Here is a 17,153-nt window from a genome sequence, read left to right as displayed (position 1 = left end):
TTTTTCAATATTTTTTCAAATAAGTTTTAAATTTCTTGCTCTTCCTCTTCTCATTTGGCACGCCTATGATTCAGATGTTGGAATGTTTAAAGTTGTTCTAGAGGTTCCTCAGCCTCTTCTCATTTATTTTAATTCTTGTTTCTTTATTCTGTTCCAGCTCAATTCTTATTTTTTCCTTTGTTCCAAATCATTGATTTGAGTCTTGGTTTTCTTCTCTTCACTGTTGGTTCCCTGAATATTTTCCTTTATTTCACTTTGTATAGCCTTTGTTTCTTCCTTTATTTTGCAGCCATACTCAATCATTTCTCTGATCATCCTGATTACAGGTGTTTAGAACTCTCCATCTGATAGGTTGGCTATCTCCTCGTTGCTTAGTTATTTTTCTGGAGTTTTGACCTATTCTTTCATTTGGGCCATATTTCTTTTTCTCAATGCACCTGTTATGTTGTAAGGGGCAGAGCCTTAGGCATTTGCCATGTGGGGCAACCCACTTCGCTGGTTGTGGTGCTGTATGTAGGGGAGGTGTCAGAGAGGGAACAATGCTGCTTGCTTGGCTCTTGCCACACTTTCGGTCACTTCCCCTGACCCCCAAGTGAATTGCATCCTTCAAGGTGCTGTCCTGGTGCTTATTCCTGTGTGCATGGGTTTGTGTATATTCTATGATCCACTGGGTACCTCCAATGGTCTCTGCTGTGAGACTGGAAGTTTCTCCCACCATCACAACCCCCACATATTTTTACAGCCTGAGATTTTGAGGCTTTATTTTCCCATGCTGGAACCATGGATTGCATGGTCTGTCTCACTCTCTCGTTGTTTCTTGCGGTTTATCCACATGCAAATGTGGGATTGCCTAGTCTGCCAGCTGCTGCCTTGCCACATGTCCTCTCCACCCTGGTTTTTCTTTAATTCCTTGGTTGTCAGTTTCCCATATGGTTTGATTTTCTGGAAGTTCTCGTTGCTTTTTGTATTTAAATTCATTGTTATCCTTCTTTAGGTTGTGCCAGGAAGTTAAGCCTATCTACCTATGCCTCCATCTTAGCCAGAATTTTATGAATTACAACATTTAGCTTAAAATATTGTCTTAAACCAGATTGATCTAAAGAATAAAACTTAAGTACCTAAACTATTGTATTATTTTGCTTTCTTAGTTTATCAACAATAAAGATTAGTTGTGACTATAATCGACAACAGGGTAGAGAAAAGTTTTAAGAGCTCAGCAATTTGTAGTATCATTTGGAATGGTCAGCATAACGTTATGGACAAGAAATTAATCTCTAGGTATATATGCAAAGCCTAAATGAAATATTATTTTGATTTCATTTTTGGGGTTCTACAAATATACATGAAAAGGAGAAAGGGATTTCCATTATTTTTTTGACACTAAAAATGTCCTTCTGATATGAGGAATTCAGTTTATTCTAACTTGGTTTTTTATAGATCTTCTTAAAGTGAAGGAATCTCTTAATATCCTGTTAGGTTTTATTAAAAAAATTAGAAGCATATGGCTCGACTTCACTCATGATTGTGATTCTAATTTTCTTAGGTAGTATCACAAAATACTTAAAATTAAAGTAATTTTAAACTATCCTTATTTAAAATTGTTGTTTAACAATTTCAGACTGGATTGCATAACCAAACCCAACCCAATAGCAGTCAAGGTGATATTACAATGACAGTAGTTTATTAGTTGACAAATATTATTTGTTTGTTTACTAGACTTCTGACCATTGTGACCTGGTATTTCCCCCGTGAGGAAAGTACTGAAAGTAACCTGAGGGACTTACCATGTTTTGACCATCAGGAAGCATAACCACCAGCTGGGCATTATGGTCCCAGATCATCCTCCAGAAATCTTTGATGGTGTGGAGAAGAGGATGCTGGGTGATGATAAACTCATTGCTCTGATAATAACCCTACGGAATCAAAGAAAAGATAGCTAGAAACCTGCATATGACTTTAAATATTCAGAAAACATTTATCAGCTTATGGTAGTCTTTTTGAAAATATATTTTATTGATTATGCTATTTAGGTTTCTCCCTTTCCCACCCTCCACTCGGTACTCTCATTCCCTCCAGCAATACCCCCCCTCCACTTAGTTCATGTCCAGGGATCATACATGTAAGCTCTTTGGCTACTCCATTTCCTATACTGTTCTTAACATCCTCCTGTCTATTTTGTACCTACCAATTTGTGCTTCTTAATCCCTGCACCTTTTCCCCCATTCTCCCACTTCCTTGTCCCAACTGATAATTCTCCAAATGCTCTCCATGTCTATGATTCTGTTCCTGATTTGCTTGTTTTCTTAGTTTGTTCTTTGGATTCAATTATTGATAGTTGTAATTCTATTGCCATTTAACATTCATCGTTTTTGTCTTCTTTTTCTATATAACTCCCCTTTAGAATTTTATATAATAATATCTTGGTGATGATGAACTTCTTTAGTTTTACCTTGTGTGGGAAGCATTTTATCTACCCTTCCATTCTAAATGATAGCTTCACTGTATAGAGTAGTCTACATTGTAGGGTCTTGCTTTTCATCACTTTGAATACTTCTTATCAGTCTCTTCTACCTTGAAAAGTTTCTTTTGAGAAATTAGCTGACCATCTTATGGGAACTCCTTTGCAGGTAACTCTCCTTTTCTCTTGCTCCTTTTAAGATTCTCTCTTTGTCTTTAACCTTTGGCATTTTAATTATGATGTGTCTTAGTGTGGTCCTGTTTGGGTTCATCTTGTGTGAGACTCTCTTTCCTTCCTGGACTTGTATGTCTATTTCCTTCACCCAATTAGTGAAGTTTTCTTTAATTATTTTTCAAATAACTTTTCAATTTCTTGCTCTTCCTCTTCTTCTGGCACACCTATCATTCAGACATTGTTGGTACCTTTAAAGATGTCCCAGAGGCTCTTTACCTATCTTCCATTTTTTCAATTCTTCTTTCTTCTTGCTGTTTTGATTGAATGATTTTTTTCTTCCTTGTGTTCCAAATCATTGATTTCATTCTTGGCTTCTTCCCTTCCACTGCTGGTTCCCTGTAGATTTTTCTTTATTTCACTTAATGTAACCTTCATTTTTTTCCCTTGGTGCTTTTTATGCTTTTGATGTACCCAATGAGTTTTTAACACTCCATCTGGTAGGTTGCTTGTCTCCATTTCACTTAGTTCTTTTTCTGGAGTTTTGTTCTGTTCTTTCATATGGACCATATTTGTTTGTCTCCTCATTTTGGCAGCTTCCCTGTGTTTATGTGATTTAGGTAGGGCTGCTCTCTTTCTCAGTAGCATGGCCCATATGGATGAATGTGGCTTCTTTAAATCCTTGTAGGTCAGACTTTCATACAACACAATTTTCTGACAATTCTGAGTGATATTTGTTTTATAGTCTAGTTGTAATTTTTGCTATAGTGTGAGGAAGTAAAGCATGTTTACCTATACCTCCATCTTGGCTGGAAGGCCATGGCAGTCTTTTTATTTGCACACCATGTGACTGGTAATATGATACTCTAGTTAATGTTTAGGGGCATTTCCTTTATGTCAGATATAGCACTAACATTCTTCCCCTTAAGTTAGTTATTCCTCCCAGCAGTACCATGGGGTAGAAAATGTGATATCCATTTTACAGACGATAAGTGGAGGTATAAGCAGTTAAGTGTTGTGGCCATATTTACACAGCTTTCAGTGCTACGAGCAGACTTATCAAAATGGCTTGTGGACCCTGTCTCCTACACTCGGTAGGTGGCAATCTGGAGGAGAGTTATATTTCTCACTTTCCAAGAGTCCCGATGGCAGAGTGCCAAATTTCACACCTCTGGCAGCAGGACACTGTTGGTGTTCAGACAGCCTGTCTTTGATGTGTGAGTGTATGTTTTATGTCTATTCATCGTCCCTGAAAGGCATTTGGTTCCTGAACGCACTTATTTGCAGGTGTCTCCAGTCCCATCATGCATAAAAGCCCCAAGCAATGCTGTGATCTGTGGCTGCTGTGGGCCATGGGCCTGACGTCATCAGACCTGACTTCTGTCCTCCAGCGCTGCTGCCCACGTCCACAGCTACTGAGTCAGGCAGCTCACTCTGGTTTCTGTTCTGGTAACACAAGCTGGCAGGCTATCCCCCCAGTGACCTCTCTGACTTACCATGATATAGGAGGCATTAATGTAGTCTGTGCCTTCCCCACTCAGGGATGAAATGCCAACCCTTGACCTTTCCACTGCAACAGAGAACATCCATGGTAAACAAACATGGTCATAGTGCCACACTGCCTCCCTCCCCCTACAATTTGCAAAAAACAGCTGTGTTTCTCAGGCTGAGTATCTGTGATTTTTAAGCTAATTTTACTATGTATTTTGCAGTTTTAGGTGAGACTTCAGGGGTTGAGAGTCCTTTTTGAAACTCACATTGTCTGGCATAATTACTAAAATACGAGTATATTGCTTTTGTCCTAAAATGTACAAATATTATCAAATTACTTAAAAGTCTTCCATTGTAAAAGAAAAAAAGTTCTTTTCTTCAATATTCAACATAGCCTACCAGGAATGATAGAAGAAGTTCTGTTCTTTTCCCTGTTGCATTGCTTCAGTGCTGTAGAATAGTCACTCTGTTGAATATTTGATTGACTCAGGAGCTGAGAAAGAAATCAAGGAAAAATACAGATTATTTCATTAAAGTCACACACACACACACACACACACACACACACACACACACACACACTCATATACACCTACCACCTGACCAAGGTAAGATATTGAGTATAAATATATCTGACTCTGTTCAATAATTCCTTGAACTAAACTTTGTTTTAGGGAACTCCCTGGCACATTTATGTTTTATACCAGGAAAGATGAAAGAAGCAGAGAACACTTGCTGTCTAGCTTGACTTCCAGCTTTGGGAAGATCTTCCTTGTGGCCTCCTCTGTGCACTCCCCATTTATCCCACTTAAATCTGGTACAGTTAGGAGAAAACTGCATGCTTTGTGTGTGCACATAATGGATTTTATTCATTTTTTAGTACTTTCTATTTACCTATTCCTCGATTACTGAATGTTCAGCTTATTTCCAACGTTTTGCTATGTCAAACTTTGTAGCAATGTATATCCCATCTATGTTTCTGTATGTGTACACATGTGAGGGCTCTTACAGAGAATTAAGTTTTGACAGTCTGACAGTTGAAATAATGCTATATCATGGTTTCCATCTGCATTTCATTAATTATTGTGAGATGGGGAATTTTAGTGTCATCAGCAATTTCCATTTCAGCTTTGATGAATGCCTTTTCATATTTCTACTTCACTGTCATTTATTGAATTGTAGGGGGGTTTTATGACCTTTTTTTGTTGTTATTGTTAACTTAATTTTTGGTCATTGCTATTGAGATACATATTTGAAAAAACAGGATTCCTGTCTTTGGAAAACTCATAATAGGTGAAAATATCAACATATTATGGCAAATTATATAAGGAGAAATAGAGGGTATGAGGTATGAGGTATATATAGACACATGAGTAATTCAGTGTACTCATGTTGGGTGAGGTGACATGCTTTCTACGTTATAAGGTAGGTATTTGTAAATTTTGTTTAAGGTAAAGACTGAGGTGTACACACTGGTACAATAGCAGCCAAGATGGGCTGGGCTAAAGTATAGTAACAAGCAATCCCTATTCTCAATAGCTTAAAACAATGAAGGTTTATTTCATGTTCATATACTTGTTCATGATGGCTGCTCTAGGACTCTCTTCTGCATCCCCATGTTCATCATGGAATTCCGGGTAACAGAGTATTCACCACCTGGAATGTTGCTGAGGACTGTGTCAGAAGGAAAAGGAGGCATGGCAAACTGTGTACAGCTCTGGAGGCTTCACTTAGGTATAACATATTAACATGTGCCCACTTTTTCCCCCTTTTTTTGTCCCTTCTGCCCTGTACCTCCCTCTGCCCTCTATCTCCCTCCCTCCAGCATTCCCCTCCCTTAGTTCATGTCCATTGGTCATACATGTAAGTTTTCTGGCTTCTCCATTTCCTATACTATTCTTAACCGCCCTCTGTCTATCTTGTACCTTCCAATTATGCTTCTTATTCTCTGCACCTTTTCCCCAATTCTCTCCCTCTCCCTCTCCTTTGATGACTCTCTATGTGATCTCCATTTCTGTGACTCTGTTCCTGTTTTAGTTGTTTGCTTAGTTTTTGGTTTTTTAAGGTTCAGTTGTTGCTAGTTGTGAGTTTGTTGTCATTTTACTGTTCATAGCTTCTGATCTTTTTCTTAGATAAGTCCCTGTAACATTCCACATAATAAAGTCTTGGTGATGATGAATTCCTTCATCTTTACCTTATCTGGGAATCACTTTATCTGCTCTTCCATTCTAAATGATAGCTTTGCTGGATAGCGTAATCTTGGATGTAGGTCCTTGCCTTTCATGACTTTGAATACTTCTTTCCTGCCCCTTCTTGCCTGTAAGGTTTCTTTGAGAAATCATCTGACAGTCTTAAGGGAACTCTTTTGTAGTTAACTCTCTCCTTTTCTCATTTTAAGATTCTCTCCTTATCTTTAATCTTTGGCAATTTCCTTATGATATATCCTGGTGTTTCTTCCTGGGTCCAACTTCTTTGGGACTCTCTGAGCATCCTGGACTTACATGTCTAATTCCTTCACCAGACTGGGGAAGTTTTCCTCATTATTTTTTCAAATAAGTTTTCAATTTTTTGCTCTTCCTCTTCTCCTTCTGGCACCCCTATGATTTGGATGTTGGAATGTTTAAAGTTATCCCAGAGGTTCCTCAGCCTCTTCTCCTCATTTTTTTTTTTGAATCCTTGTTTCTTCATTCTGTTTCAGTTGGATGTTTATTTCTTCTTTTATTTCCAAATTGTTGATTTGAGTCCTGGTTTTCTTCCCTTCACTGTTGCTTCCCTAAATATTTTCCTTTATTTCACTTTGCATAGCCTTCATTTCTTCCTTTATTTTGTAACCATACTCAATCATTTCTGTGAGCATCCTGATTATCAATGTTTGAACTCTGCATCTAACAGTTTGGCTATATCTTTGTTGCTTAGTTTTTTCCTGGAGTTCTGATCTTCTTTGATTTGGGCCATATTTCTTGGTTCGTGATGCACCAATCTGGATGAATGTTTCTTCTTTAACTCCTTGGTTGTTGGACTTCCATGCAGTTTAATTTTCTGGCAGTTCTTGGGTTTTGTTTTTAAATTGGTTGTTATCCTTCTTTTGGTTGTACAAGGAAGCAAAGCTCATATACTTACACCTCCATGTTGGCAGGAAACTAGGTATTTATATCTTCAATGTAAATCTATAGTCTGTTGCAAATTACTTCATTCTCTTTAATCACACAGACATTTACACCTAGTTTAAGTTGTTCCTTAAGATTTTTGTAAATTTTGTTTTTGTTTAAAAGTCCTTCTCTGCCCTGAAGGGCTTTGAAGATATTTTCCTGTAGTAGTTATAAAACTTTGTTTTCACTCTAAGGTACATACAGTCCATATTGAATAATTTTAGTGTTTCAGGTGCAGTAGGGACCTAATTTTACTTGTTTTCACATTGGAATTGTCCCAATATTATTTATTAATAAGTTCATCTTTTCCTATTCATTTGTAACATCATATCAATCACATAATTTCCACATGGGCATGGTTTCTCTTGATTATTTGTTTTTAAATATTAATAATTATATCTGCATAATGTCTTCTATATGCAGTACAATAAATTTCAATTCCTTATTTTTCAGTATTGCTTTGGGTTTTTTGGTTCTTTTTTTCTATGTTAATTTTAAAATCACTACCAAATACAAAGCCTGGCATGTGATAGGTATCTAATAAGTATTTGGTGAATAAGTAGACATGCAATGTATTTCAAAAAATTTTTATGAACCAAGTTGAGTAAATTCCTTTTCTTACATTTAAGAAAAAGTGTTCACATACACAGAAACACTCCTACATTTTCTTAGTTATCATGTTAACAGGAAACAGAGTCAAATGTTGTTGGGGACCACCTTGTATGATATCAGGAATTGTAGCCCCTAGTGAACTAGACCTTGAAAAAGGCCTTGTATGTTTCGGCCAGAAAACTGGAAATGCTGGGTGGCAGACAGGGCCTGATACTGGCACTGAGGGCACCCTTGGAAATCTGGCCTAAAGAATGCATTGTATTTACTGAAGCTTGCTCTGTTTCGCACTGCCCTGATAAGGAAAAATCAAGTGTTTAGTCTCAAACCAGGAGAAAAGATTCCTGAGCCCCTGAACCTTGGCTTAATAATCATCAGGTGTCAGTATATCTGACAGACCCTAACCCGAGGCTGATCTATGTATTCCTCTTATTGCTATTTATACCTCTCTGATGGGGACGGATAAGCTTTGCATATATGCTGTATATTCCTGAAAATATCATTCCCAGTAAAAGCCATTTCAGAGAAGGGCTCAGGGAATTCCCCACTAGAGGGAATTGCCACCCCCTTTTCTTGGCAGGCAGTTGGTGTCTGGAACAACTCATTATTTCATCCATGGTGAACTGGGGATCTTTGCAGGATGGGGCACCCACAAAATGTGTCTCTTTTTCATTGGAGTCTCACATCATAATTGATATTTGCATTTGATCTTGGGTTATCCAATGTAAGACATGTCAATTCTCTTATGTAATTGTGTGGAGGGTATATCATATTTAAATGGGAACTCTGTTGAAGATGGGCAATACACATTCATTTTTCAATATAGGGAAAAGCTATCCTAACAGCCCAATGTTAATATTTTATATTCCCTTATTATCTTTTCTGGGCCATACTATACATTTCTACTTTCCTTAAAGTGATCCTTTATGACTCACATAAGAATGGCTGAGTAAAACATTTTATGTTTTCCTGACTGCAGCTTCTAAGTTCAGCATTCTCCCCTGGTCTTTCTCTTACTCCTCCAAAATGCAAAGGGTGCTGACTAGGGTGGCAAAAAGTCAGAAACAGTTAATAGTCACAACATCCTCTTTGTTGTAGGCTGGGGAAAAAAAGAGAAAAAACTGATATCTCGAGGTTTGTTAACTAATTCTCCTGGATTTTTCCAAAGTCTTCCTAATTCTCCCTAGATATTCCTTCTTCGTATATTGGCCCTGTTTCTCTAGAAATCCTGGAAAGTAAGAGGTTAGTGCAGAAATAACATGGAGCCTCTGGCAGCCACGACTCTGCAAATGCCCCTCCTCAGCAGGCAGGCCTGGTCACATCTGCTATCTGAATTCTTTGCTGACTGATTTCTGGAAGTTGGGTTGCAGCAGGAATGCTATTGAACAAAATACTCCCCTCTCCCTAGTTCATTGCCTTGTGCCAGGGTGAGTGGGAGAAACAGGGCTGAAGAAGCTCTTGTTGTGGTGTAGCCTATTCTAGTTCAGGCGCTTCAAGTGAGGTAGATTTTTTCTAAAGAGCAGCATGAACAGCCTGAGCCACAGCACTCATGCTTGAGTGGTCTGGGTTTTTCAAAGTAAAAAGAGCACTTGTACAGTCTGTATTATAAGTTCTGTCTGTTCATTCTGTTAGGCTCTGTGCCCTCCTTGCCCAGACCAAGTCTGCATTTACAACTTAGTCTAGGGTTTCTGAGAACATTTCTTCTTACCAGTCAAAATTTAGGCTCTCCTTGAAATTTACCACGTGGCTTGGCCTCATTGTCTGTTGTAAAGAACAGTACAAGCCAACGTGCCAACAGTGCTCTCAACCCATCCACACGGCCTTGGCGACTCAAATGCGAAGATGCAGGCAGACTCAATTCTGCAGTGAAACCCACGAGGCTTCTTAGAAGACTCACCTTGAATTGTTTCTCGAGCTTTGTTTTGCCTGTGGGTCCAGGAATGAGGAGTGCATTGACATAGGCGTGAATGTGACTGTCTGGCACTTCAGTCTCCTTACTAAGTATGGCCTCAACCAGTGCATCATGAATGAAGACATACTGTTCCTGGCAAAACAAAGACAGTAAGGAATATTACTTCAGGTTTTTCTAGTGTGTATTTAGATATAAAAACAGTGCCTTCCATTGACACACAAAATTAGTTTTACGAAGGGGAGAGAGAAACCCATGAAAGATTGCTTATCAGGCCTGGCAAGAAGTCAGGTGGAGGAAAGGAAGCAGAACAGTTTTTCCTAAGTCTTTTCTCTTTATTTCTGGTGGACTGACATTTGTGGGAAGGAGGCAGGAAGGTTTAGGAGGCAAAACAATGCCTTTCTGACCATACTTCAACCTGAGGTGCACATCCACATTGTGCTTGAGGACTTCCAGACGTTTATGCCTCTGATGGGTCTTCCCCTCTGCTCATTCCAGTTCTCCTTTTAGCCAGTCTGTAAAATTTAGCTCGACTATTTGTATAGTTTTTAATAGTTATCTTCTCTTTTACCCACAGGACTCTTCTCTGATCTTATGCAGCTAGAATATCATTTCCTTCATCGAATGAAATGTGGTTTGGCTTTAGTCAGTCATATATTTCTGATTGCTTTCATGCTGCATCTATAATTTTCAATTTACATTCATTTTTATTTAGACATAGTGAAAACAAATACTGATATATAGACTTTGTCCTGTGTCACAGATGAGTAAAAGATATGGGGCAAAAAAGAAAGAGAATTTCAGCATAACTCATTCTTTTTTAAAAACAAAAAGGAATCCATTCATTCACTATGTGCAGGAAAATCTTCAGGATTTTGCTAGCAGAAAGAAGTGTTGATTGAACTTACCCATTTTCTGAATATTCTCAGTCACTGGTGTTATCTTAAAGATATTCTCCATTTGGTCACAAAATAAACAAATTTAGCTGGCCGACTCATGACTTACAGGGAATTATCTGTTATGGGTTGAATTATATCCTCCAGATGATCTGTTGAAGCCCTTAACCACCATTCTCTCAGAATGTGATCTTATTTGTAAATAGAGTCATTGCAGAGAGAATTAGTTAGAATGAGTAGTGACTAGTGTCCTTATAAGAGGAAAATTTGGACACAGACACAGAGGGAAGACAGCCATTTGAAGACAAAGGAGACTAAAATGATGCTGATCCACCCTAGCACCGCATGGGGCTCCAGAAGCGTGAAGAGATAATAAAAAATAGATCTTTCTCTAGAGGTTTCAGAGGCAGCAGGACCCTGCCAACGCCTTGATTTTGCACTTTTTCTGTCCCCTAGAACTATGAGACAATACATATCTGTTGTTTAAACCATCTGGTTTGAAGTACTTTATTATGGTAGCCCTATCAGACTAATTCACCTGGTAATACAAAGTCTGCTCTATCCAACTTTAACATTTTAATGACTTTTTCAACCCTTAGATAAATAAAATTATCTTTTTTATCATACCTCAGTTTGCACCAAATAATTTCTTTGTGAACGAATGTGTTTTAGGAAGCCAAATACATTGACTGTGCCTTCATGTTGAATTTGCTGCAACATACTGTCTAGCACAATATATGTGCCTGTTCTTCCAACTCCAGCACTAAAGAGAGCACAAAGAAAAAACTATTACAATGTCAAGTATAGAATAAATTTGAAAATAGGTCACAACTAGCTGTCTCATAAATTAATTTATTTTCTCAAGCAAATGAGCCCTGTAAGAAATAATTAGCAATCCCAAACCATAAGCAGTTTAGTTGTTAAGCATAATGCTTCATATAGCAAAACTTTTCTGTTTAAAAATGTTTTTGCTACCTGTCAAACTGCAAAACAATCTGACTATTTCTATTGGGGAATTTTTATTTTCAATAATTATATTTATTATTCATTTTATATTATACAGTGAAAATATTATTTATCAGAGGATAGAAAATAGACAATAGCTTTAGAAAAATCAAAGCAGCAGCTTCATCAAATTCTGAAAGAAAAAGGTCTCTGGGTCTGTGTTGTCAGGTAGACATGTTTGTAAAGCATTCTGCATTCATGGGAAAAATAATTTGATAAGGCTTGCAGTGGAAAATATCATTTCAGTGAGATCGTGAGGTAAAAAGAATAACTTCAGTCATTTCTAAAGGGCCATTATCTACTGACTTCTTCAAAGACTCTACCAAAGGGACATAATTCATAGACAGGGATTCTTTTCAGAGGCTCTGACAAGTACAAAGTGCTAGAGTGGAAAATAAGTGCCTGCTCTGCACAATACCCTGTTCCTTCTCCATTTGCTCAGAAACAATTCCTGACCTTCAGGGCTAGTTTTCTTGCATCTTCCTGTTTCTCTCAGCTTATCTTCAGGCTAACAGATTAAAAAACTCAAGATAGGTCTCAAATTTTGTTTGATGATAACTCCTGAGATAAGTAATTAGAATATGTCAGATAAACTGTATATCAAAGGATAATACCTCCTTCTACAAAAACAGATACTGCTTTACAAAAACACTAAACATAGAAATGAATTTGATTTTTGTGGTCATAAAACTTAGCAATGAGTCAACACCTAGTAAACATTTACTGCTACTTTTATGTTAACTGAAAAATATTACCTGAAACCTTCAAAATTATTTCATCTTTTTCTGGTATATCATTGTTTCTTATCATCCACCTACCCTTGGAAATTCAAATACTTGGGCAAGAATTAGTTGTTAGCATATTCAGTAATTAGAAAGAACTCAGGAAAATGAGAAAGGGTTTTAGATCCCAGGTAATGTTATGTTTTTAAACAACATAAAAGCATTTTGTCAAAGTCCTTATACTCTGTGTGCTTTGTTTTCTCTAATGTAAACTGGCACAATAACTCTACAAAGACTGTTAAGTCCCAGGAACAGGAATTGTTTCTCAACCATTTTTATCCCATGCCAATATGCAGGTTGGGAAAAAGTAGGTTCACCATCGTTCATATGGAAAAATAATACAATAATTCATAAATAATAATACAAGAATAAGCTCTCTGTTTTGCATGCTCACAACAGTAAACCTACTTTTGTCGACCCCTGTATTGCAACAAATGTTTAATGACAAAACATTGTACTGCCTGCTTCACATACTTAGTAAGTTGAAACCCAATTAAACAATCAAATAAGATAAACATCATAAAAATACCTGGTGCTCTGAAACAGAGCAAATTCTGAGTCTGTCATATGCATTTCCTAGTGATTAATACTTAAGAAAACAAGCATGTAATATCATTCTCCTCATGAAACCACTTCATGATATCATTCCCATTTTGGCAAAATCTTGGTTCCATTGCTTCCCTTGTTACTTGTATAAGCAATTCCATGCATTAGAAACCTGTCTGTGAAACTCACCTACAGTGGACAACAACAGGCCCCACTGCATAGCGCTTGGCAAGGGCCGCCTTTCTGACAAAGCTCAGCACAGGCAGCGAGTACTCTGGCACTCCCATGTCAGGCCACTGTGTGTAGTGGTACTGCGTGACCACTCGCCCATTGGGTCTTCCTTTTTGGGAGCCCTGAAAGAGACCACATGGCTAATAACAGGAATATAGACACAAAAATACATGGAGGTCTTAAACAGGAACTTAGAATTCAGAGCACAATGAAGCAAAAATGTACATTCACTTGTGATGGTTCATTTCATGTGTCAACTTGGCCAGGCTGTCATGGCCGGTGATTGGTCAAACACCAGTCATACCAGATGTTGCTCTCAAGGTACTTAACCCAGTATACTTTGAGTAAAGCAGATTATGTTCCAAATATGAGTGAGTCTCATCCAATTAGCTTAAGGCCTTAAGAGGAAACTGAGGTTTCTGGGAGAGGAGGGAATTCTCCTCAAGTCTCTAACACAGAAACTCTGCCTTAATTTCCAGCCTGGGGTCAGTGAATCTCAGTCTCTCTCAGCCTCTCTCAGGCTGTCTCTCTATCTTTCTTCCTTTCCCTTCCCCATACCCTCCCTCACTAATACATCATTGTTCTATTTTTTTTCCCTTTCCTTCAAGCTTCACTAATTTTAGCTGAATATGCAGTTCTTAAAAGGGCAGGAATTTTTGTTCATGTATCACATCCACTGCAACCATTGGCGCCATGACCAATCTAGCTCTAAAGCCACAGCTGGCATTTAGGGACTTGGAAGGATCCTGTGGGATTGATGTGTGACTATGATAAGAACTCTTAGTGCCTTTAATTATATGTTTTTACCCTATGTTGGTTATACCATCCACTCACTTGAAAATGGCCCAGATGTGTTACTCGAATGAGGGTGTCTATTGTTTGTGGACTTACCTTTTTTATCTTTGTGTTTCTTAGAGTAAAATTCCTCACAGTATAATAAGCAAGGATTTGAAGACTCTTCTGAGTGACCAGAAAGTTTCCATACTCTTCACTACCATCAGCAGGCCAGTATTGGTCACATTTTCTCTGCAAAAGGGAAAGTAAAGATGTTATTTCTGTATCCAAATGCATTATGTTAGAATAGTCCCTGAAATTTGTGAAGGTCTGAGACTGTGACGGGAATGGCCTCTCTCACTCTTGTCAATATTTCTTTCCTTTCTAAGTAATTGCAGATTGCCTGTAGAGGAGACCAGGGACAGAATCACAGAAGTGAGAGGGACTTGAAACGATCTGGACCAAACTTCCCCCTTTCAGATGTGAAAAGTGTGGTCAGATGTATTGAGTCTCTATAGAGCCAGCACTGGAAGACAGCTCTTCTGAATGAAAATCACTCTCACTCTACATTGCTTTGCAATGAGCCCCATTCACTTTTCTCACAGTATGAAGGATGCATTTCAATAGCAGATAACTTGACTTATAGTGAAACTTTTGACCTATAATGTTAACACTTTTTCTTTAGCTGTCATACTTACTAGAAAGCAATCCTGATGAGTTCTCACAACTTTTTCTGCTTCCTATGCTGATTTTATTAAGGGCAATTTAAAGCACCTCTGATCATTACTTTGGGGATGTCAAAATAGATTACCCACACACCCTTCCTTTCTCCACGAGGTTTGTTATCATGACGATGACTTCCACATTATGCTCCCATATCATTCTCCAAAAGTCTTCGGCTGTCGATTTCAGTGGACCCTGGGCAGCAATGTAAGCTTTTGGTCTGTTGTAACCCTGAAGAAACAAATGGATAAACATTTCTTACTAACTGATTGATATGCTATTTTTAACCATCTAAGACTTAAGTTTTTAAAGTCAGCATATTTTTTTCTATTAAACCATAAAAGTAAACTTGCAAAGCTGGAAAGACTTGATAATACTAACAAATACAGCTACTCTTCTTTAACATAAGTTTTTGTAGAAAAAAAGGTGCACAATTCTTTATACCTTTAGCCCAAGTACATTTCATCCAAGTCTATGCACTATGCTTAATATCTGGTCCCTAACTGTGCTGTTTTGAAACACGGTTCAGGCAGTGGGGCTCAATTGTCTACAATAGGGAACCTCTGGTATTGCCTCCTTACCCTCTCCTTGGTGGAACTGAGCACCACATTAGCTGCATTTATGATTACTAGCTGTCCTTCACATAGCATCCATGGCTGGCCGAGACGTTTTACAAACATTGATCCTAATCCGCAAGCTATATGTAAAATGGAAGCATCACACTGATTTGCAGATGAGGAAACTGATGCTCAGAGGAGTTAGGTGGGGCTTTCCGAGCTCTCACAGCTAGCCAGTGGTGGAGCTGGGACTCAAAGGCACTTCTGACGCCCCGGTCCCTGTTTGATGTGACATACATATTACCTTCTCTGGAAGCATGAAGTGGTTGCCTAGAACAAACCCACTGTGTACTTATATTTGGTGTTCACTTCTTTGAAATCAGCGTCCCACAGAGAATAAAACTGAAGACTGCAAGACTGAGAGGTCACTGTCAGGAAAATAACTGAGTTTCACTAACATTCAATTGACCACAGTGAAAAACCAGTAAGTCAGTGGTCTGCAGCCCCTGGAGTGTTCTAATATGCTCTACAAAGCTGGGTATCCCAAGGGATGCACGAGCTTATAAAGGCTGATAGCTACTTTAGCAGTCATCACTTTTAGCCAGTACCACCTTGGAAATTTTTCAGTCAGGATTTATTGATCCTCTGCTATCTACACAGCATGTACCAGGGACTCTGGGGCAAGCAATGGTCCAGCTTCTCATATTGAAGAGGTTATAAACATCTCTAAATATACCTATATTTCTATCATTTATCTATCTATCTATCTATCCATCATCATCATCATCATCATCTATCTATCTATCTATCATCTATTCTACCTTGAAGATACATCCTCAGTCTAAATTCCTCTCTCATCTAGAAGATAAACCAAATGCATGAGCTTGGCTATTATTTAATCAGAAATCCCTTAGACATGGGATCTCTCTCCACTGATTTGTATTTCTTATTATCTACCATATAACATGCATTAAATACCAGTATATGCTTGACACAGTGGTATAATAAATTCTTAGTATAATTTCCATAATATTTTAGTTAAATCATGCTTACATCAACATAATTGGCATTGATGTAATCAGTCAGTTTGCCATCTTTTTCAGCAAGTTGTGCAAGCTTAACCCTACTGTGATCATCTGTAATAAAAAAAAGAAAATATTTCATTATAGCACAGGCTACTTTTCAGCATAAAGGTCCTTTATATATATGTAATAATTTATCAAGTATAATTAAAATCAATGCAAATATAATTTACTTCAGTAGGCTTTTTGAGGTAGAGATGACAAACATAAAGATAAAATAACAAGAGCTTCTGTCTTCAAGAGGTTTTCTAACATAGAATGTGAGGAAAGACAAATACACAGAAAAGAATGCTCAGGTGTCAAGAGAGAGGTGCAAAGTAGTAGGGCAGCATGAAGGGTGAATCTGTATTGGTTTGGGATGATAATGTATGTTTTTGCTGAGACTGAACTTGAACTTGCCATCTTAGCTGGGAGTCTAAAGGTGGATCCTGGGGCTGTGAACAGCAGAGAGCCCTGGCAGGAGAGCAGTGATGGGCATCTCAAAGAGCTGAGGAGGGGTAGCACGGTATATGCTCTGCAGACAAAGCTGATGGAGCTAAGGAAGCAGAGGGGACCTAGGAAGTTTCTGTTAATGGTTACAGCAAACAATTCTTCCAAGAAAAGAACTTCAAAGAGAAACTATGTCAAAGGTGGACAGATGAAAAGTTACCCAACAACAGACATGGATCCTGCCCTGACAGCATAGGGGATGGAAACTGTGGTAACTTGCACGCTGTGTACTGTGGTAATTAAAATATGTTGAAATGAAGGGTTGGGGTTAACTTAAGTTT

General features: G+C 38.1%; 1 protein-coding gene across 2 annotated transcripts in view; it reads right to left on the bottom strand.

Annotated features, from left to right (window-relative positions):
- Positions 1-17,153, bottom strand: part of PTPRZ1 (protein tyrosine phosphatase receptor type Z1) — a 203,839-nt gene that overhangs the window by 8,981 nt on the left and 177,705 nt on the right. For both annotated transcript variants that reach the window (XM_054564622.1, XM_054564621.1), the window contains exons 18-26: positions 16,355-16,437; positions 14,841-14,975; positions 14,139-14,273; positions 13,206-13,369; positions 11,311-11,446; positions 9,776-9,922; positions 4,520-4,613; positions 4,126-4,199; positions 1,785-1,913 (exon numbers count right to left, since the gene is read on the bottom strand). In XM_054564622.1, the coding sequence (XP_054420597.1) occupies positions 1,785-1,913; positions 4,126-4,199; positions 4,520-4,613; positions 9,776-9,922; positions 11,311-11,446; positions 13,206-13,369; positions 14,139-14,273; positions 14,841-14,975; positions 16,355-16,437 (1,097 nt within the window). The remainder of the gene's footprint in view (positions 1-1,784; positions 1,914-4,125; positions 4,200-4,519; positions 4,614-9,775; positions 9,923-11,310; positions 11,447-13,205; positions 13,370-14,138; positions 14,274-14,840; positions 14,976-16,354; positions 16,438-17,153) is intronic.

The sequence above is a fragment of the Pteronotus mesoamericanus genome, unplaced genomic scaffold, assembly GCF_021234165.1.
Source record: "Pteronotus mesoamericanus isolate MK-2021 breed Mesoamerican mustached bat unplaced genomic scaffold, CSHL_Meso_final scaffold_85, whole genome shotgun sequence".
Taxonomy (NCBI): Eukaryota; Metazoa; Chordata; class Mammalia; order Chiroptera; family Mormoopidae; genus Pteronotus; species Pteronotus mesoamericanus.
This window is presented reverse-complemented; position numbering and strand designations above follow the sequence as displayed.